The sequence below is a fragment of the Carcharhinus amblyrhynchos genome, chromosome 9 (genome assembly GCF_965287045.1).
Source record: "Carcharhinus amblyrhynchos chromosome 9, sCarAmb.v2.hapA, whole genome shotgun sequence".
Taxonomy (NCBI): Eukaryota; Metazoa; Chordata; class Chondrichthyes; order Carcharhiniformes; family Carcharhinidae; genus Carcharhinus; species Carcharhinus amblyrhynchos.
In genome coordinates this window covers 108,108,421-108,125,097 of record NC_137332.1, presented here as the reverse complement: position 1 = coordinate 108,125,097, position 16,677 = coordinate 108,108,421, and the positions used below count along the sequence as shown (strand labels likewise).

The 16,677-nt window shown below is 43.7% G+C and overlaps 1 protein-coding gene across 1 annotated transcript; it reads right to left on the bottom strand.

Moving 5' to 3' along the window:
- Window positions 1-823: 823 nt before the first annotated feature.
- LOC145348532 (HEPACAM family member 2-like) lies at window positions 824-10,862 on the bottom strand. Its single transcript, XM_080196722.1, has 4 exons — window positions 10,749-10,862; window positions 7,582-7,887; window positions 5,260-5,520; window positions 824-1,890 (listed from the first exon to the last, which is right to left on the bottom strand). Exons 1-4 carry the CDS (start codon window positions 10,828-10,830, stop codon window positions 1,778-1,780), a joined length of 762 nt encoding a protein of 253 aa, XP_080052848.1. The 5' UTR covers window positions 10,831-10,862; the 3' UTR covers window positions 824-1,777.
- Window positions 10,863-16,677: the final 5,815 nt, after the last annotated feature.

Genomic DNA, 16,677 nt, shown 5'->3' with positions numbered 1-16,677 from the left:
GCAGCAGCATTATGCCTCCCATTAAAAATTACAAAAATTAGTTAAGGCTTAAACGCTTTGTTGATTAAGGCAAATAAATAAATATACACATATGAGAAATAGAAAAGACTTTTATAAACTGTTTTTGTATGTTTGTAACAACGTTTTTTGTGGTTTAACTCTTCAATATAATGAGAATGTTTCCCAAAAATCATGTCACTATGCTTCCATGGTCAAAAGGGTTCTATAGCAGGAAAATTTTGGGAAACCCTACTCTAACTGATAGATCCGAGGTTAACATACAACATTTGATAAAGTTACTTACATAAAAAAAACTTGATTCACAAAATTGTTAAAAGGAATCTCAATCAAGTATAGTACAGATCAGTTTCTTTCAATACAGTGCCCGAGATTGCTCAGCACACTTCCCATTACAGGTTATATTTAGAATATGCATTTCATGTCAATCTTTAGTGCATGTAACACACAAAGTTACAGGGTAAATAGTTGCACTACTGTAACAGTGACAAAGCACATCCTCTCTAGACTCACAAAAATAACCCTGCCATGGATCTCCTGAAGGTCAAAATTCACTATATCTCTTTTCAGCCAGACCTGCTTTAAAAAGGCACATTTCAGAGGGATGTAAGTGATATTCTCTATTAACTACAACTGCCTTGAGAGATACAACATTTGACTGTTAACTGTGTAGAGTGTTGAGATAATTCTCAGATACTTTTTTATTTCAAAAATATACTTTACTCACAAAAAAAACTCAATTAAACTATTGCAAATCGACATATCTAAAAATTACACTGAAGAAAAAGTCATTTTTACAGTCCTATACAATTTATACAAAATTACAGTCATATACAATCTTATTTATACAAAATTACAGTCATTACATTTCAAAACTTAAAACCAAATATGTGCCTCAGATTTTATTGTGCTGTTATTTTTCAGATTGACACATAGTTACACAGGCCGAGGGTATTCTGCAGTTCCCGGGCCCTCGGACTGCCTCTGTTAAAAGGCCTTACAGTGTGGCCTTTCCTCATTGTGCCTGTGCGGCGGCTGCTCCAAGCTTGAACGCGTCCTTCAGCGCATAGTCCTGGACCTTGGAATGTGCCAGTCTGCAACACTCGGTCGAGGACAGTTCTTTCAACTGGAAGATCAGCAAGTTTTGGGCGGACCAAAGTGCGTCCTTCACCGAGTTGATGACCTTCCAGTAGCAGTTGACATTTGTCTCGATGTGAGTCCCCGAAAACAGCCCATAGAGCACAGAGTTCTGTGTCACTGAGCTGCTCGGGACGAACCTCGACAAATACCACTGCATCCCACTCCAGACCTTCTTTGCAAAGGCACATTCCACAAGGAGGTGTTCAGCCGTCTCATCACCCCTGCAGTTGCTTCGAGGGCAGCGTGCGGTGATGTTGAGACCTTGAGTGTACATAAAGGATCTGACGGGGAGTGCCCTTCTCACCACCTGCCAAGCCAAGTCTTGGTGCTTGTTTGTGAGTTCTGGTGATGAGGCGTTCTGCCAAATGACACTGACAGTCTGCTCAGGGAACCATCCGACAGGATCCACCATCTCCTTTTCTCTCGGGGCCTCAAGGACGTTACACGCTGACCACTCTGAAAAAAAATAGTTTTGCCTGGAAGCACAGAATATCCCAATATGAACACCCAATGGCTCCAAATAATGAACAAAAGGGGAAAAAATCCCATTAGTAACAATTTCTTCAAACAGCAGCTTGTATCCATTAAACAAGTGTTGAAACAACCCGTAACACCGTGATCAATACTTACACATGATGCAAAGTACAACCAAGAGGAAAAATATCCCCAACATGGTACCAGTTACACTTGTTTGTGCATTGGCTGCAAGCTCCGATGATTCACAATCTTTATCTGTAATTGATATAATCACAAATACATAAACTTAAGTTTTAGACAGCATATTGGTTGAAAAACTCACTATAGTCTTTTTTTAAATTTGTTTAGTGGATGTAGGCATTGCTGGCTGAGCCCATCCCATCCCTGAGGGCAGTTAAGAGTGAACCACATCACTGTGGGTCTGGAATCACCTGGAGGCCAGACCAGGTAAGAACAACAGATTTCCTTCCCTAAAGAACATTTATGAACCAGATAGGTTTTGATGACAATCGATACAGGTTTGATATCATGAGACTTTTAATTCCAGATTTTAAAAATTGAGTTCAAATTTCACCATCTGCTGTGGTGGTATTTGAATCTGGATCCCCAGAGCCTCACCCTAGGTCTTTGGATTACTAGTCCCGTGAGAATACCACTACACCACTACCTTCTCTAAAACAGCTACTTGATATATATTTCTCTTTGGGGAAAATTTTATAGTCCTGTCATGGTGGGATGGGGCAGTTCAAAGTCCACTGATTTCTGCAGGGACTGGAAAATGCTGCTGCTGGGAAGGGCTGTAAAATTCACCCATTTGATTCTTACAACGCGTTATAGATTGGAAAAATGACATGAACCCTCATTAACGGCATCTTAAATTCCCATCTTTTGCTGCTTGTGCCATCTCCAATAAATTTGAGGCCTAAATCTTCCTGTCCCATCTGCCACAGGGTTTGTCACAAGTAGGAAGGATAATTTGACTGACTGGTGAAAGGTCCATTGACCTCAAAGGGAAATTTCGAGCCCCTGGGCAAATGTGACCAAAAAAGCCTGCCCAAAGAGTCTGTGGTCTAAAACAAAATGTTAGCAATCTAATCCTCATAAAACCATCCCGACTTAAACCTAAACTGCCATTCCTTCATTGTCGATGGGTCAAAATCTTGGAATTTCCTTCCTAACAGCACTGTTGACACTCATGCAACATGTAGAATGCAGTAGTTCAAGACGGCCGCACACCACCAGCTTTGTAAAGGAAATTAAGGATGGGCCGTAAATATTGGCCTAGCCAACGACACCCACGTCCCATTAATGGATATTAAATAAAAATGAAGCAACACCATGAGAGATCTATTTTAATGAATACATTTTGACTTTTGTTGACAATGACATAGGGCAGGATTTTTCAGGCAGAATTTTCCAGCCATTCACACTGGCGGCGTTTTCTGGTCCCAGTGCAGTGAACAGAAATTTGGTCTAGCATTAAATTCTCATCCTTGCTTGGAGCGACAGTGGGCATGAATGGCTGAAAACCTCTGGCCACAATTTCTGAAACTACAGCTGCCAATATAACCAAATTAATAGCTAATCATTCAGAGTTGCAGCCAGACATCACAGCTTCACTTGCTGAGAACACCAGATACAAATTCAAGCACATGTTGCTACCATTTTCTAACCATTCATTTGGAATCATGAGCAACAGGCATTTGAATTTGCCCGTGGTGCTTTGTGGGCCAAGCCTGCACTGAAAAGGAAAATCTGCATCTTGATTGCAAGGCATTCCATTGTCAGCTTCCTTAACAGAAGGAGGGTTGGTGACAGAGATTAAAAGAAACACTGGAGAGGTATTATTCACTCTTGGAGTGAATAATATATTAACTTCACACAACACATACGGGGACACTTACAAGCCGGACATTAAGTATATTTATTAGTGTCACAAGCAGGCTTATATTAACACTGCAATAAACTTACTATGAAAATCCCCTCATCGCCACACTCCAGGCCCTGTTCGGGTACACCAAGGGAGAATTTAGCATGGCCAATGCACTTAACCAACACATCTTTCAGATTGTGGGAGGAAACCAGAACACCCAGAGTAAGCCCATGCAGACACGAGGAGAATGTGCAGATTCCACACAGACAGTGTCCCAAGCTGGAAATCAAACCCAGATCCCTGGTTCTGCGAGGCAGCAGTGCTAACCATTGTGCTGAGCTAATTGCAATAATATGATGAACAATCCACATGATGAACAATCCACATTATTGCAGGAATGTGCAGACATTATTAGGGTGGCACAATGGTTAGCACTGCTGCCTCACAGCACTCTGAATGGGTGTTCAAATCCAGTCTTGTTTGTGTGCAGTTTGCACGTTCGTCCCATGTCTGCGTGGGTTTCCTCCGGGTGCTCTGGTTTCCTCCCACATTCCAAAGATTGGGTTATGTTGATTGGCCATGCTAAATTGACTATTATTGTCAGGGGGATTAGCAGGGTATATACATGGGTCTGCAGGGATAGGGCCTGTGTGGGATTGTTGTCAGTGTAGGCTCAATGGACTGAATGGCCTCCTTCTGCATTGTAGGATTCTATAATTCTAAGAGTTTTTAATTTGACAATGCAGAATTGTTACTTTTGATAGGATTGCATTTCCTTGAACCACGGATTATATTTTAGCCTTCCAGAGCTTTGTTGTGGTGCCTACAACAGAGTCAGGATTCTGTGCCGTACAGCAGCTTGGTAAGGAGAATGGTCTGGTAGGCTTTGATTTTAACCTTCAGCTAAACTGCGGGACTGGAAAATTTGACAGACCATTTTAAGGTCTATTGACGAGGGGGAGCAGGAAATTCTGGTCTTGGAGTGGGCGCAACGGGAAAATCTTGCTTATGCTGGCTGTCAAAGCCAGAATGCTGGATCAAAGGCAGAATTAATTAGCTCTTGGCTTATTTAGGTTAAGAGGTTTCCCACCAGCCTCCAAAACACACCCTGTTAAAAGTCATAAGTGAAAGGGCTTAAAACTACTTGCCAACTTATTCCGTCCCAACATATCTTGACCCCATTGTCCATATGGACAGCATGGTAGCACAGTGGTTAGCACTGCTGCTTCACAGCTCCAGGGACCTGGGTTTGATTCCCGGCTTGGGTCACTGTCTGTGTGGAGTTTGCGCATTCGCCTCATGTCTGCGTGGGTGTACTCCGGTTTCCTCCCACAGTCCAAAGATGTGCAGGTTAGGTTGATTGGCTATGCCAAAGATTACCCTTAATGCCCTGAGATGCATCGATTGATGGGTAAGTATGTAGGGATATAGGGGTACGGCCTGGGTTGGATTGTGGTTGGTGCAGACTCAATAGGCTGATGGCCTCTTTCTGTACTGTAGGAAGGATATGGACACTGCACCTGTCCATACTCTGAAGAAAACTGGGAGATTTTTTATTTGGTGCTGATTGGAAAAGTTGGAGTGTACATCAGGAAAGTCCCAATTACAGTCCCAGCTTGTGTTTTCCATCTTGCTCCTTTATTTGGTCACAGAAAGACATGTTAGTCCAACATTACACACCTTTAACAAGGCACGTCCACGGAATATTGATCATAACTAATAAAATGAATTGATAGACTGGGTTGACTCACCATTAATTAAAGGGAATGAACAGTTCTTCCTGCTGACAGGGTTCTCCACAATGCAAGTGTAGATTCCGCAATCTGATTTGTTGGCCTCTGATATAATCAACACGCTGTTGTTTTGCATCAACCAATAGCGTTCAGTATTTCTGATCATTTTGTCACCTTTCTGCCATAGAATGGAACTTACTTTTCCCTCAGATATTTGACAGGTCAGTTTGATGGTGGTATTGAGATGGATAATACTGATCGAAGGCTCTGGCAGTGGCTCTACGGGAGAGAAGAAATGAACAGAAAACAGCAAAAGGACATCACTGCTTCACATGCTGTTAGTGTCGTTAGCTAAACAAGAGCTCTGTTCCTGCCCTGATAATATTCACACAAGAACACAAGAAATAGGAGCAGGAGTAGGCCAACTAGCCCCTCGAGCCTGCCCCGCCATTCAATAAGATCATGGCTGATCTGTCGTGGCTCAGTTCCACATTCCCGCCCTCTCTCCATAACCCTTAATCCCCTCTCTCATCAAAAACTCATCAACCCGCGCCTTAAAAATATTTAGCGAGGCAGCCTCCACCACTTCAACGGGCAGAGAATTCCAGAGATTCACCACCCTTTGAGTGAAGAAGTTCCTCCTCAACTCTGTTCTAAACCGCCCCCCCTTTATCTTGAGGCTGTGCCCCCTAGTCCTACTATCCTTTCTGAGCGGGAAGAGTCTCTCCACCTCTATCCTATCCATCCCATTCATCATCTTATACGTCTCAATGAGATCTCCCCTCATTCTTCTAAACTCTAACAAGTACAAGCCTAATCTATTCAGCCTCTCCTCATAGCTCAACCCCCTCAACTCCGGAATCAGCCTAGTAAACCTCCTCTGCACTCCCTCCAAGGCTAAAATATCCTTGCGCAAGTACGGCGCCCAAAACTGCACACTACAATTCCAAACTGAACTACTGATGCCATAATTATATTACAAAGACTGTCAGCTGTAAGATCATAGAAACTAGGAGCAGGCTCAGGCCATTCAGCCCTTTGAGCCTGCAGCTGGCATCATTGCTAACTCCCATTAACACTTTATGTTTCCAAAACAAAATGCTGCAATTGCTGGACATCACATAAAATGCTCGAAACCCTCCATAAATCAGGCATCATGAAGAAACAGAGGAAAGGTCATCGACCCGAAATATTCACTCTACTTTTTTTTTGTCCACAGGTGATACCCAACTTACTGAGCTTGTTCAGAATTTAGGCATTATTGTTCAATTAATGATTGAGAGGACGTTAAAAGAACAAGCTGTACATGGCCACATTAGAATTATCTTCCTTTTTTATGTAGATGACATTGTCATTACTGCACTGAAACTTGATTCAGAGCAGCAAGCTCCCAAGTGGGTCTTTTTAAAGTTTATTTATCAAGGAGGCTTGTGAAGATTGCAAAAAGACCACAAAAATACAGTAAGTTATGGAAGTAACCCAGGCAAACCAGCCTCCCGTCTATTGAATCTGTTACACTTCCTGCTGCCTCGGAAAAACAACCAGCAGTATCAAGGACCTCACACACTCTGGACATTCTCTCTTCCACCTTCTTCCATTGGGAAAAAGATACAAAAGTCTGAGATCATGTACCAACTGACTCAAAAACAGCTTCTTCCATGCTGCCATTAGACTTTTAAATGGACCTACCTCATATTAAGCTGACCTTTCTCTGCTCCCTAGCTAAGAGTGTAACACTATTTTCTGCACCCTCTCCTTTCCTTCTCCCCTATGTAGTCAATGAATGGTATGTTTTGTCTGTATAGTGCAAGAAATAATACTTTTCACTGTATCCCAATACACGTGACAATAATAAATTACATTTAAGAGCCACATTCAATTTTTGTTATCTATAGAATCCCTACAGTGCAGGAGGTGGCCATTTGGTCTATCGAGTCTGCACTGACCACAATCCCAAACAGGTCCTATTTCCGTAACCCCACATATTTACTCTGCTAATTCCTCTGACAGTATGGTCAATTTAGCATGGCCTAAACCTAACCCAAACGTCTTTGGACTGTGAGAGGAAATCGGAACACCCAGAGGAAACCCACGCAGACATAGGGAGAATGTGCAAACTCCATATAGTGACCCGAGGATGGAATCGAACACTGGTCCCTGGCGCTGTGAGGCAGCAGTACTAATCGCTGTGCCACCCAATTGTCCTTTCAATTGTGTGTCCCACTGGACAAGTTTCAAGACCACAACCACAAATTCGATGCTAAATTTATTTTAAGTACAGTGCTGAATAATTTGCATACCAAATCACTTTCAAAACAAGAAAGCATTGAAACTACTTACTAATGAGTTTCAGAACTCTGCTTCCTCTACTCTTGCCATCTACAGTGATGATATAAACTCCTTGGTCGTTGGGTTTCAAGCCATTTAACATCAAAGAACCATTGGATGCATTAAAAGACAAACGGGATTTGAACTGTCTATTTGGTTCCGCTTTAGGGTGAATCGGGTCATAATCCAAAATAGTAACAATCTTTCGATTGCTACCAAGAAATTCCCATATAATGTCACTATTGCTGAGATCTCCTTCGACTTCAGGATCCAGTAAAACTGATGAAGCAATGGCACCAAACACATCTTTACTTCCAGCTGGTAACAAAAAAAAGTAACAATGAATCAAGTAAATAACAGTAAATGAGGGTACATATTCTACAAGTAAGTGCACATGAGCTGGAAGTTTTCCAGCCATTTCCAACTATGGGTTTCCCTGCGATAGGAGGTGAAAATAAATGTAAGAGCAAAATATATTCCAGAGATAACTACTTTTAAGGTTCTGCTTGCTAAATTCCCACCTAGCTTGCCAAGTTCTGACTGCAGGACTACATAACTATATTGATCTCTCATTGATTCCGATGTGGATCACAATCGCTGACCGTTTAACCTACCCCTCTCGGGGGCCCTGTAGCTGTTCCATGAAGTCCTTGACCTTCGGATCAGGTAGGCAACACACAATTTGGGATTCATGTCTACAACCACAGGAATGCCTAACTACTAAGGAGTCACCATACCCAATGTTCTCCCTGTCCATCTGTACATTTGAGCCAGCCCTGATGTTCTGGACTTGACCTTGGTTGCAATTCCCAGAGATTGGGTGAAATTAACAATAAAAACCTTGATAGATAGTTAGGTGTGAATTTACTGGATAATGAACAGGAGGGATGAAGTGAATAGTTATGCAGTATTCAGAACAAAATACTGGTTAAAGAATGGGATCATTCAAGGCACACAAAAGCTGTGGGTGACCACATCTATAAACATGCTACCCACGTGCCTTCAACCTCATGGGTGTGCCACTGAGCTATGACAACAGGAATGTATGACACAGAACAAACTGACTCATCATAAGTTATGTTCCCATGTGGTTTACCAGCAGCAAATTATGTGGAATGTCCTGTATTAGTGAAAGGCACTGTACAAATCATAGAATAGAATCCTTACAGTGCAGAACAAAGCTATTTGGCCCTTCGAATCTGCACCGACCACAGTCCCACCATGCCCTATTCCCATTATCCTGCATATTTGCACTGCTAATCCCCCCTGACATGAGGGTCAACTTACCATGGCCAATCAACCTAACCTGCACATGTTTGGACTGTGGGAGGAAACCAGAGTGCCCAGAGGAAACCCATGCAGGCACGGGGAGAATGTGCAAACTCCACACAGTGACATGAGGCCAGAATTGAACAGGGGTCCCTGGCACTGAGAGACATCAGTGCTAACCACTGTGCCACCCAAAATTCTGCCTTTCTTTTGCTGATCAGGTCCAATCCACAATACCGAGTTGACATTGCAAGATTCGGCTGGACTGCTTTTACATTGTGCTAATCTTCTTCAATACACAGGTACTGTGGACATTGAAAATATACTGAACTTAATTTTTTTAAAAAAATCACTTGTACACCAGCAAAACTAAAAAGGTTCTGTATATTTTTAAAGTTATTTTCAGTGCTTTTAAATTAAAGCATTATTCATGGGCGGAGAGCTTGACACTTATTGAAATGCTGATTTTCTTTTTAAACAGCAAACCCACATTCAGCTATCAAATAAAACAGCGTCAGGTTAAACATTATTCTTATATCGTATATACAAGCCATTTAGCCACTAGCATCTGCATTCCACATGAACCTCCACTTCCTTAAATTATCAAAATAGCCCTTGTGTCATGTGTGTTTGTTTATTTAGACTAATAACCCAGTAATTGATTGAAATGTTGTTGGTAATGAATAATAATTAACAAATTGATTCTCTAGTGAGGTAACAACAATGTGTTGGCCTGTAGGTAACTAATAATAAATGTAACATCCTTGTCCCACTCATGCCTTGCTCAAAATTCTTTTCTCTAAATAAGCTTCCTTTAAGTTCTATTTCCCTCATCTATTCTTTCTGCTACTCTATATTCTAATCTTCAAGTAAATAAAGTTCTTTCATTACATATTAGCTTAATTAGTGACAAATCCTACATAGGTGGCACAGTAGAACATGGGTCCCTGACCTCACAGCACCAGGGACCCACATTTGATTCCCAGCTTGGATTACTATCTGTGTGGAGTCTGCATGTTCCATGTATTCAGATGACCAAAAATCTGTCCTGGTCCCTCCATGCTGACACTATAGTTAAGAAAGCCCACCAATGCCTCTACTTTCTCAAGAGGTTAAGGAAATTTGGCATGTCCATTACAACTCGCACCAACTTTTACAGATGCACTATAGAAAGCATCCTTTCTGGTTGTATCACAGCTTGGTATGGCTCCCACTATGTCCAAGATGCAAGAAACTACAAAGGGTTGTGAACGTAGCCCAATCCATCACGCAAACCAACCTTCCATCTGTTGAATCTACCTACACTTCCTGCTGCCTCAGAAAAGCAGCTAACATAATCAAGGACCCTCCACACCCTGGACATTCTCTCTTCCATCTTCCTCCATCAGGAAAAAGATACAAAAACCTGAGGTCACTTACCAACCGACTCAAGTACAGCTTCTTCCCTGCTGCAATGAGACTTTTGAAAGGACCTATCTCACATTAAGTTGATCTTTCTCTACACCTGAGTAATGACTGTAACACTACATGCTGCACTGTCTCCTTTCGTTCTCTAGGTATGGTGTGCTTTTTTTTTAGCGTGCAAGAAGCAATACTTTTCACTGTATAATAATGCATGTGACAATAATAAATCAAATCTCCCTCAGTGTACCCAAACAGGTGCCAGTGCATGGCAACTAGCAGATTTTCACAGTAACTTCATTGCAGTGTTAATGTAAGCCTGCTTGTGACATTAATAAATAGAGTCAGCTACCCTGCCCCTTCTCTTCGCCAGCCCCTGAACTCGGTTACTCTGCAGCAGCTTCAGAAATGTTCCTTTCTTTTTTGTTCATAAATCCAACGCCTTTTACACAAACCACCTTCTCCAGCTCTCTCTCTTAAAAAAAGCCTTTCTCCATTCAACCCCTTACTTGCACTATGCAGCAAACCGAGCCTCAGGACGAGAAGGAGGCTGAGGAATAACATCTCGACGGGATCGACCAAACCCAGCATTTCAATGGGTTGCTCAAAGTGGCGAGCGAGTTTGAAGCGGTTTCAGTGTTGCGGCTGCCTCTGCGTCCTCCTCCCTGTTCATTCAGAGATGTGATGCAATGACTGCGAGCCGACTTAAAATATGCGCAGGCATGTGCTGATGCATCACACCATTCCTCGTTGCATGTGACGCTGAATATTTAATATTCAGACATCTGGCAAAATCATACTGTGTTTGGGCCGTTCACAACACACAGACGTAACACAGTCACAAAATTCTCCACTCCTGCCAACTCTCCACAACCTGGGTGACTGTCTGCATTGAATTTGCACGTTCTCCCCGCTGCAGGTTAGGTGGATTGGCAATCTAAACTGCCACCTAGTGCCCAAAAGTGTTATTGGTTAAGGGAATTATTTAAAAAGTTATTTATTAGTGTCACAAGTACGCTTACATTAACACTTCAATTAAGTTATTGTGAAAATCCCCTAGTTTCCACACTCTAGCACCTGTGGGGATACACTGAGAGAGAATTTAGCACGGCCCAAGCACCTAATCATCACGTCTTTGGGGTTGTAAATGCATAGAATTTTTGGGATCGGCTGAAGGGTGGGCATGGGTGAGATGCCCAGTGGTGGCAGTTTAGCATGCCAATCCACCTAACCGGCACAGCTTTGGACTGTGAGAGGAAACCGTGGCACCCAGAGGAAACCCACTCCCAAGGAACTCAAGATCAATTTTCAGGACACTGCTATGTGCATTCCTGGAGAGAAAAACAATAATCGGGATGTTAAACATAAACAGATTGGGTTTCTGCTTTTGTCGCCTTCTCTGAGCTTTTCTTTTTAAAATCATAGAATCCCGACAGTGCAGAAGGGGGCCATTCAGCCCATTGAGTCTGCAACGACTCTCCAAAAGACTCTTGGAATGCTGCCGGGATAGTTTCCTGGAACAGTGTGTGTTGGTGCCGACGAGGGAGCGAGCTATCTTGGATCTGGTGCTATGTAATGAGGCGGGTAGAATTAGGGACCTTGCGGTGAAGGATCCTCTTGGGGAGAGTGATCATTGTATGGTGGAGTTTCTGGTGCAGATGGAGGAGGAGAAAGTGGGTTCCCGGACACGCGTCCTTTGTTTGAACAGAGGGGAGTACGGTAGGATGAGAGAAGAATTGGTGAATGTGGACTGGGGGAGCGCGTTGGAAGGTAGGTCTGCTGAGGAGCAGTGGAGGATCTTTAAGGAGATCTTTCTTGGTGCTTAGCTGAAATTTATTCCGATGGTCAAAAAGGACTGTAGGAGGAGAGGGAATAAGCCGTGGATAACGAAGGAGGTGAAGGAAAGTGTTAAATTAAAAGCGGAGGCGTTTAGAGTAGCTAAGAGTAGTGGGCGAGAAGAGGATTGGGAGAGGCTTAAATGTCAACAAAGATTGACAAAGAAGTTGATAAAGAAGGGTAGGAGAAAATATGAAGCTGGGCTAGTGCTTAATATAAAAAAGGATAGCAAGAGTTTTTATAAATATATAAAAAGGAAGAGGCTGGCTAGGGTGAACGTTGGTCCCTTAGAGGATGAGAAGGGGGACTTAGTGGTAGGGGATGGGGATATGGCTGAAGTCTTGAACAACTTTTTTGTTTTGGTCTTCACGGAGGAGGACGTGAATAATTTGCCGGATGTTAGAGATGGAAAGGTGGTAGGACTGGAGGGTCTCGATGACATTACTGTTACTAGAGAGGCGGTGCTCGACAGACTGGAGGAGGCTGATTGTGGACAAGTCCCCAGGACCGGATGGAATGCATCCGAGGGTTCTGAAAGAAATGGCGGAGGTGATAGTGGATGCCTTGGTGGTTATTTTCCAGACGTCGCTGGATTCCGGGGAAGTGCCGGAAGATTGGAAAACGGCTAATGTTACGCCGTTGTTTAAGAAGGGTGCCAGGCAAAAGGCAGGGAATTATAGGCCGGTTAGTTTAACGTCTGTTGTAGGTAAAATGTTAGAATCCGTCATCAAGGAGGAAATAGCGAGGCATCTTGAGGGGAACTGCTTGATAGAGCAGACGCAGCACGGTTTCGTTAAAGGGAAGTCGTGTCTGACAAATTTACTGGAGTTCTATGAGGATGTGTCTAGGGCGGTGGATAGAGGAGAGCCGGTGGATGTGGTCTTTCTGGATTTTCAGAAGGCGTTTGACAAGGTACCTCACAAGAGGTTATTGCAGAAGGTCAGGGGGCATGGAGTTGGGGGTAGGGTGTTAGCGTGGATAGAGGACTAGTTGTCAAATAGGAGGCAGAGAGTGGGGGTCAATGGGTGCTATTCGGATTGGCGGTTGGTGACTAGTGGAGTGCCCCAGGGGTCGGTGCTGGGGCCTCAGCTATTTACCATTTATATAGATGATCTGGAGGAGGGAACCGAGTGTAGGGTGTCGAAATTTGCTGATGACACCAAGATTGGTGGAAAGGCAAATTGTGCGGAGGGTGTGGAGAGTCTACAGAAGGATCTAGATAGGCTGGGCGAATGGGCCAGGAAATGGCAAATGGAATTTAATGTTGGCAAGTGCGAGGTGGTCCACTTTGGTAGGAATAATGGTAGGAAGGATTATTACTTGTGTGGAGAAAAACTGCAGCAGGCGACGGTGCAGAGGGACCTCGGGGTCCTTGTGCATGAGTCGCAAAAACCCAGCTTGCAGGTGCAGCAGGTGATCAGGAAGGCAAATGGGATGCTGGCCTTCATAGCGAGGGAGATTGAATATAAAAGTAGGGAGGTCTTGCTGTGGCTGTATAGGGCTCTGGTGAGGCCGCAGCTGGAGTACTGTGTGCAGTTTTGGGCGCCATACTTACGCAAGGATATTTTGGCCTTGCAGGGAGTGTAGAGGAGGTTTACTAGGATGATGCCGGAGTTGAGGGGGTTGAGCTATGAGGAGAGGCTAAATAAATTAGGCTTGTACTCGTTAGAGTTTAGAAGAATGAGGGGAGATCTCATTGAGATGTATAAGATGATGAATGGGATGGATAGGATAGAGGTGGAGAGACTCTTCCCGCTCAGAAAGGACAGTAGGACTAGGGGGCACAGCCTCAAGATAAAGGGGGGGTGGTTTAGAATGGAGTTGAGGAGGAACTTCTTCATTCAAAGGGTGGTGAATCTCTGGAATTCTCTGCCCGTTGAAGTGGTGGAGGCTACCTCGCTAAATATTTTTAAGAAGCGGGTTGATGGGTTTTTGATAAGAGAGGGGATTAAGGGTTATGGGGAGAGGGCGGGAATGTGGAACTGAGCCACGACAGATCAGCCATGATCTTATTGAATGGCGGGGCAGGCTCGAAGGGCTAGTTGGCCTACTCCTGCTCCTATTTCTTATGTTCTTAAAAGAGCACCTCACCCATGCCCACTCTTCGGCCGATCCCGATAACTCTATGCATTCACAACCCAGTGTACAAAGCATGCAGCTATTTCAGCCCATTGAATGAAAGAAAATCTTTATGTGACTTATTATTAACATAAAAAGAGTGTATAAATATTCCAAACCTAACAGAAACATCAAAGTTATAAATGCAAGCATGTCATCCAACACACCCTATGGTGCATTAGGTGCTTTAATCTTACACCTGAGGGTTCTAAGTCTTGGACTGGCATTGGAGGCAACCTGCTGACTTTGCTGTCCTATAGGCCATGATGGGTGGCACGGTGACATAGTAGCTAGTACCGCGGCCTCTCAGCGCCAGAGACCCAGGTTCGATTCCAACCTTGGGTGACTATCTGTGTGGATTTTGCATGTTTTCCCTGTGTCTGCATGGATTTCCTCCAGGTGCTCTGGTTTCCTCACACAGTCCAAAGATGTGCAGGTTAGGTGGATGGCCATGCTAAGTAGTCCCTTAGCATCCTAAGGTGTGTGTAAGTTAGGGGGATTAGCCATGGGATGTGTGTAGTGTTATGTGGTTAGTGCGGGAAAGAGGGCCTGGTCAAGGTACACTGTCAGAGAGTCAGTGCAGACTTAATGGGCCTCTACTGTAGGGATTCTATGATGACCTGGACAGTTGTCCTTTAGCCACTGTAACCTAAGTTTGTTCCATCTGAGAAGGAGCATCCAGCCCCATGGCAGGGCAGTCCTCAGATTTCATGGCATCATCAGATGTAGCAGCCACTGGCAGAGGTGCAGAGGAGATTCTGCCCTCATCCTGAATCCTGAGAGAAGCACACAGAGATAACAGACAGTGCATCTGCCACCATGAGGTGTGTCTGTACCTCACTGCTCAACATTGATAGACAGGTACCCAGCAAAGAAATGAGGTAACTCATCCATCTCTCACAATGGCATTGACCTCCAGAGTTTGCAGCCAGTGTGGTGGCTTGCAGAGCTGAGCACGACCTCTAAGCCCCCTGAGGGTGTCCCTGAAGCTGCCTTACCGCAAGAGTTGCACTCTCTCAATGGAGAAAGCCATGTGCCAATGCTCAGTGTCAACACAGCACCATGTTCCACTTGGATTCCTCAATGACGAAGTAGTGGCATGCAGATCCTTTTGTACCTATGCCAGATTGCCATTGCACGTCCTTTTGGACATGGTGTGTGGGATTTCCCAGGCATACTTGCCCCAAAACCAGAAAATCCTGCCCGAGGTCAGTGGAGCTCTGTATGGTCTGGTCCCCCCCACCCGTTACGATTCCCATGGCCATTCCCACCAAAAAATCCCCCCAAACACTGTGAATTATTTTCATTCACACACTGATTGATTGATTTATTATTGTCACATGTATCGGGATACATTGAAAAGTATTGTTTCGTATGAGCTGTACAGACAAAACACAGTAAAAAGTCTGACAACACCAGGTTTAAGTCCAACTGATTTGTAAGATAGTAAACTCACTAGCTTTCGGGGTTAGCCCCTTCGTCAGGTGAATCTCACTATCAAATAAATCGGTTGGACTTAAACCTGGTATTGTCAGACTTTTTACTGTGTTTACCCCAGTCCAACGCCGGCATACCCACATCAGACAAAACACACCATTCATAGAGTACTTGGGGAGAAGGAAAGGAGGGGGAGCAGAATATAATATTGCAGTTACCAATAGGCTGCTGCAGGTCACTGTTGGCTGGTGCAATACGGCTTCTAAATTGCTTTTTCCTTCCTCTCTGAATATTTTCCTGTCACGTTATCTGGAAGATTTTTTTTGTTGACAATGTACAAACGTCAGAACTAGTTGGCTGGTGCAATACGGCTTCTAAATTGCTTTTTCCTTCCTCTCTGAATATTTTCCTGTCACGTTATCTGGAAGATTTTTTTTGTTGACAATGTACAAACGTCAGAACTAGGGTCTCTCATCTGCAGTTGCAGAATTCTTAAACAGTCATCAGCTAGAAGGATATTTAGAATACATTTAGTTTCCTAGGGATAGTTTCAATTTCACTCGGCTGAAACGAGAATTAAACCTTCAAATGTGTAAATTATGTTGTACTTTAGAAGAAATGAACTGAAAAGCCTTTAATCCTTGCTTGTTTTTGTCCAAACTCCAGGAGCTTATTAAGTCAGATGACTGAGGACCCTGGTTTCTACATTGACGGGTTTGGGTACATAAGTTTCAGACCCCTTCTAGAAGCATCAGCAGAAATTGCACTGCTTTTCGGGCTGTTACAAGTGTGGTAGGATCATAGAATCTATGCAGTGCAGAAGGAGGACATTTGGCTCATCAGGCCTGCACCAAAAACAATCCCACTCAAGCCCTATCCCACAACCCCACATATTTACCCTACTAATGACACTAAGGGGCAATTTTGAATGGCCAATCAACCTAACCACACATCTTTGGAATGTGGGTGAAAACCAGAGCACCTGGAGGAAACACAGAGGCACAAGGAGGATGTGCACTTCTTCACCACACAGGACCTTCAACCGAT

Bases quoted from the DNA above. Each gene is read 5' to 3' on its own strand.
- LOC145348532 (XM_080196722.1), bottom strand. From the start codon at position 10,830: ATGCTGGGTTTGGTCGATCCCGTCGAGATGTTATTCCTCAGCCTCCTT. The intron at 5,521-7,581 runs GTAAGTAGTTTC...TCTCTCCCGTAG, and splicing joins CAGAGTTCTGAAACTCATTA to AGCCACTGCCAGAGCCTTCG. The intron at 1,891-5,259 runs GTGAGTCAACCC...TATCAATTACAG, and splicing joins TTCATTCCCTTTAATTAATG to ATAAAGATTGTGAATCATCG.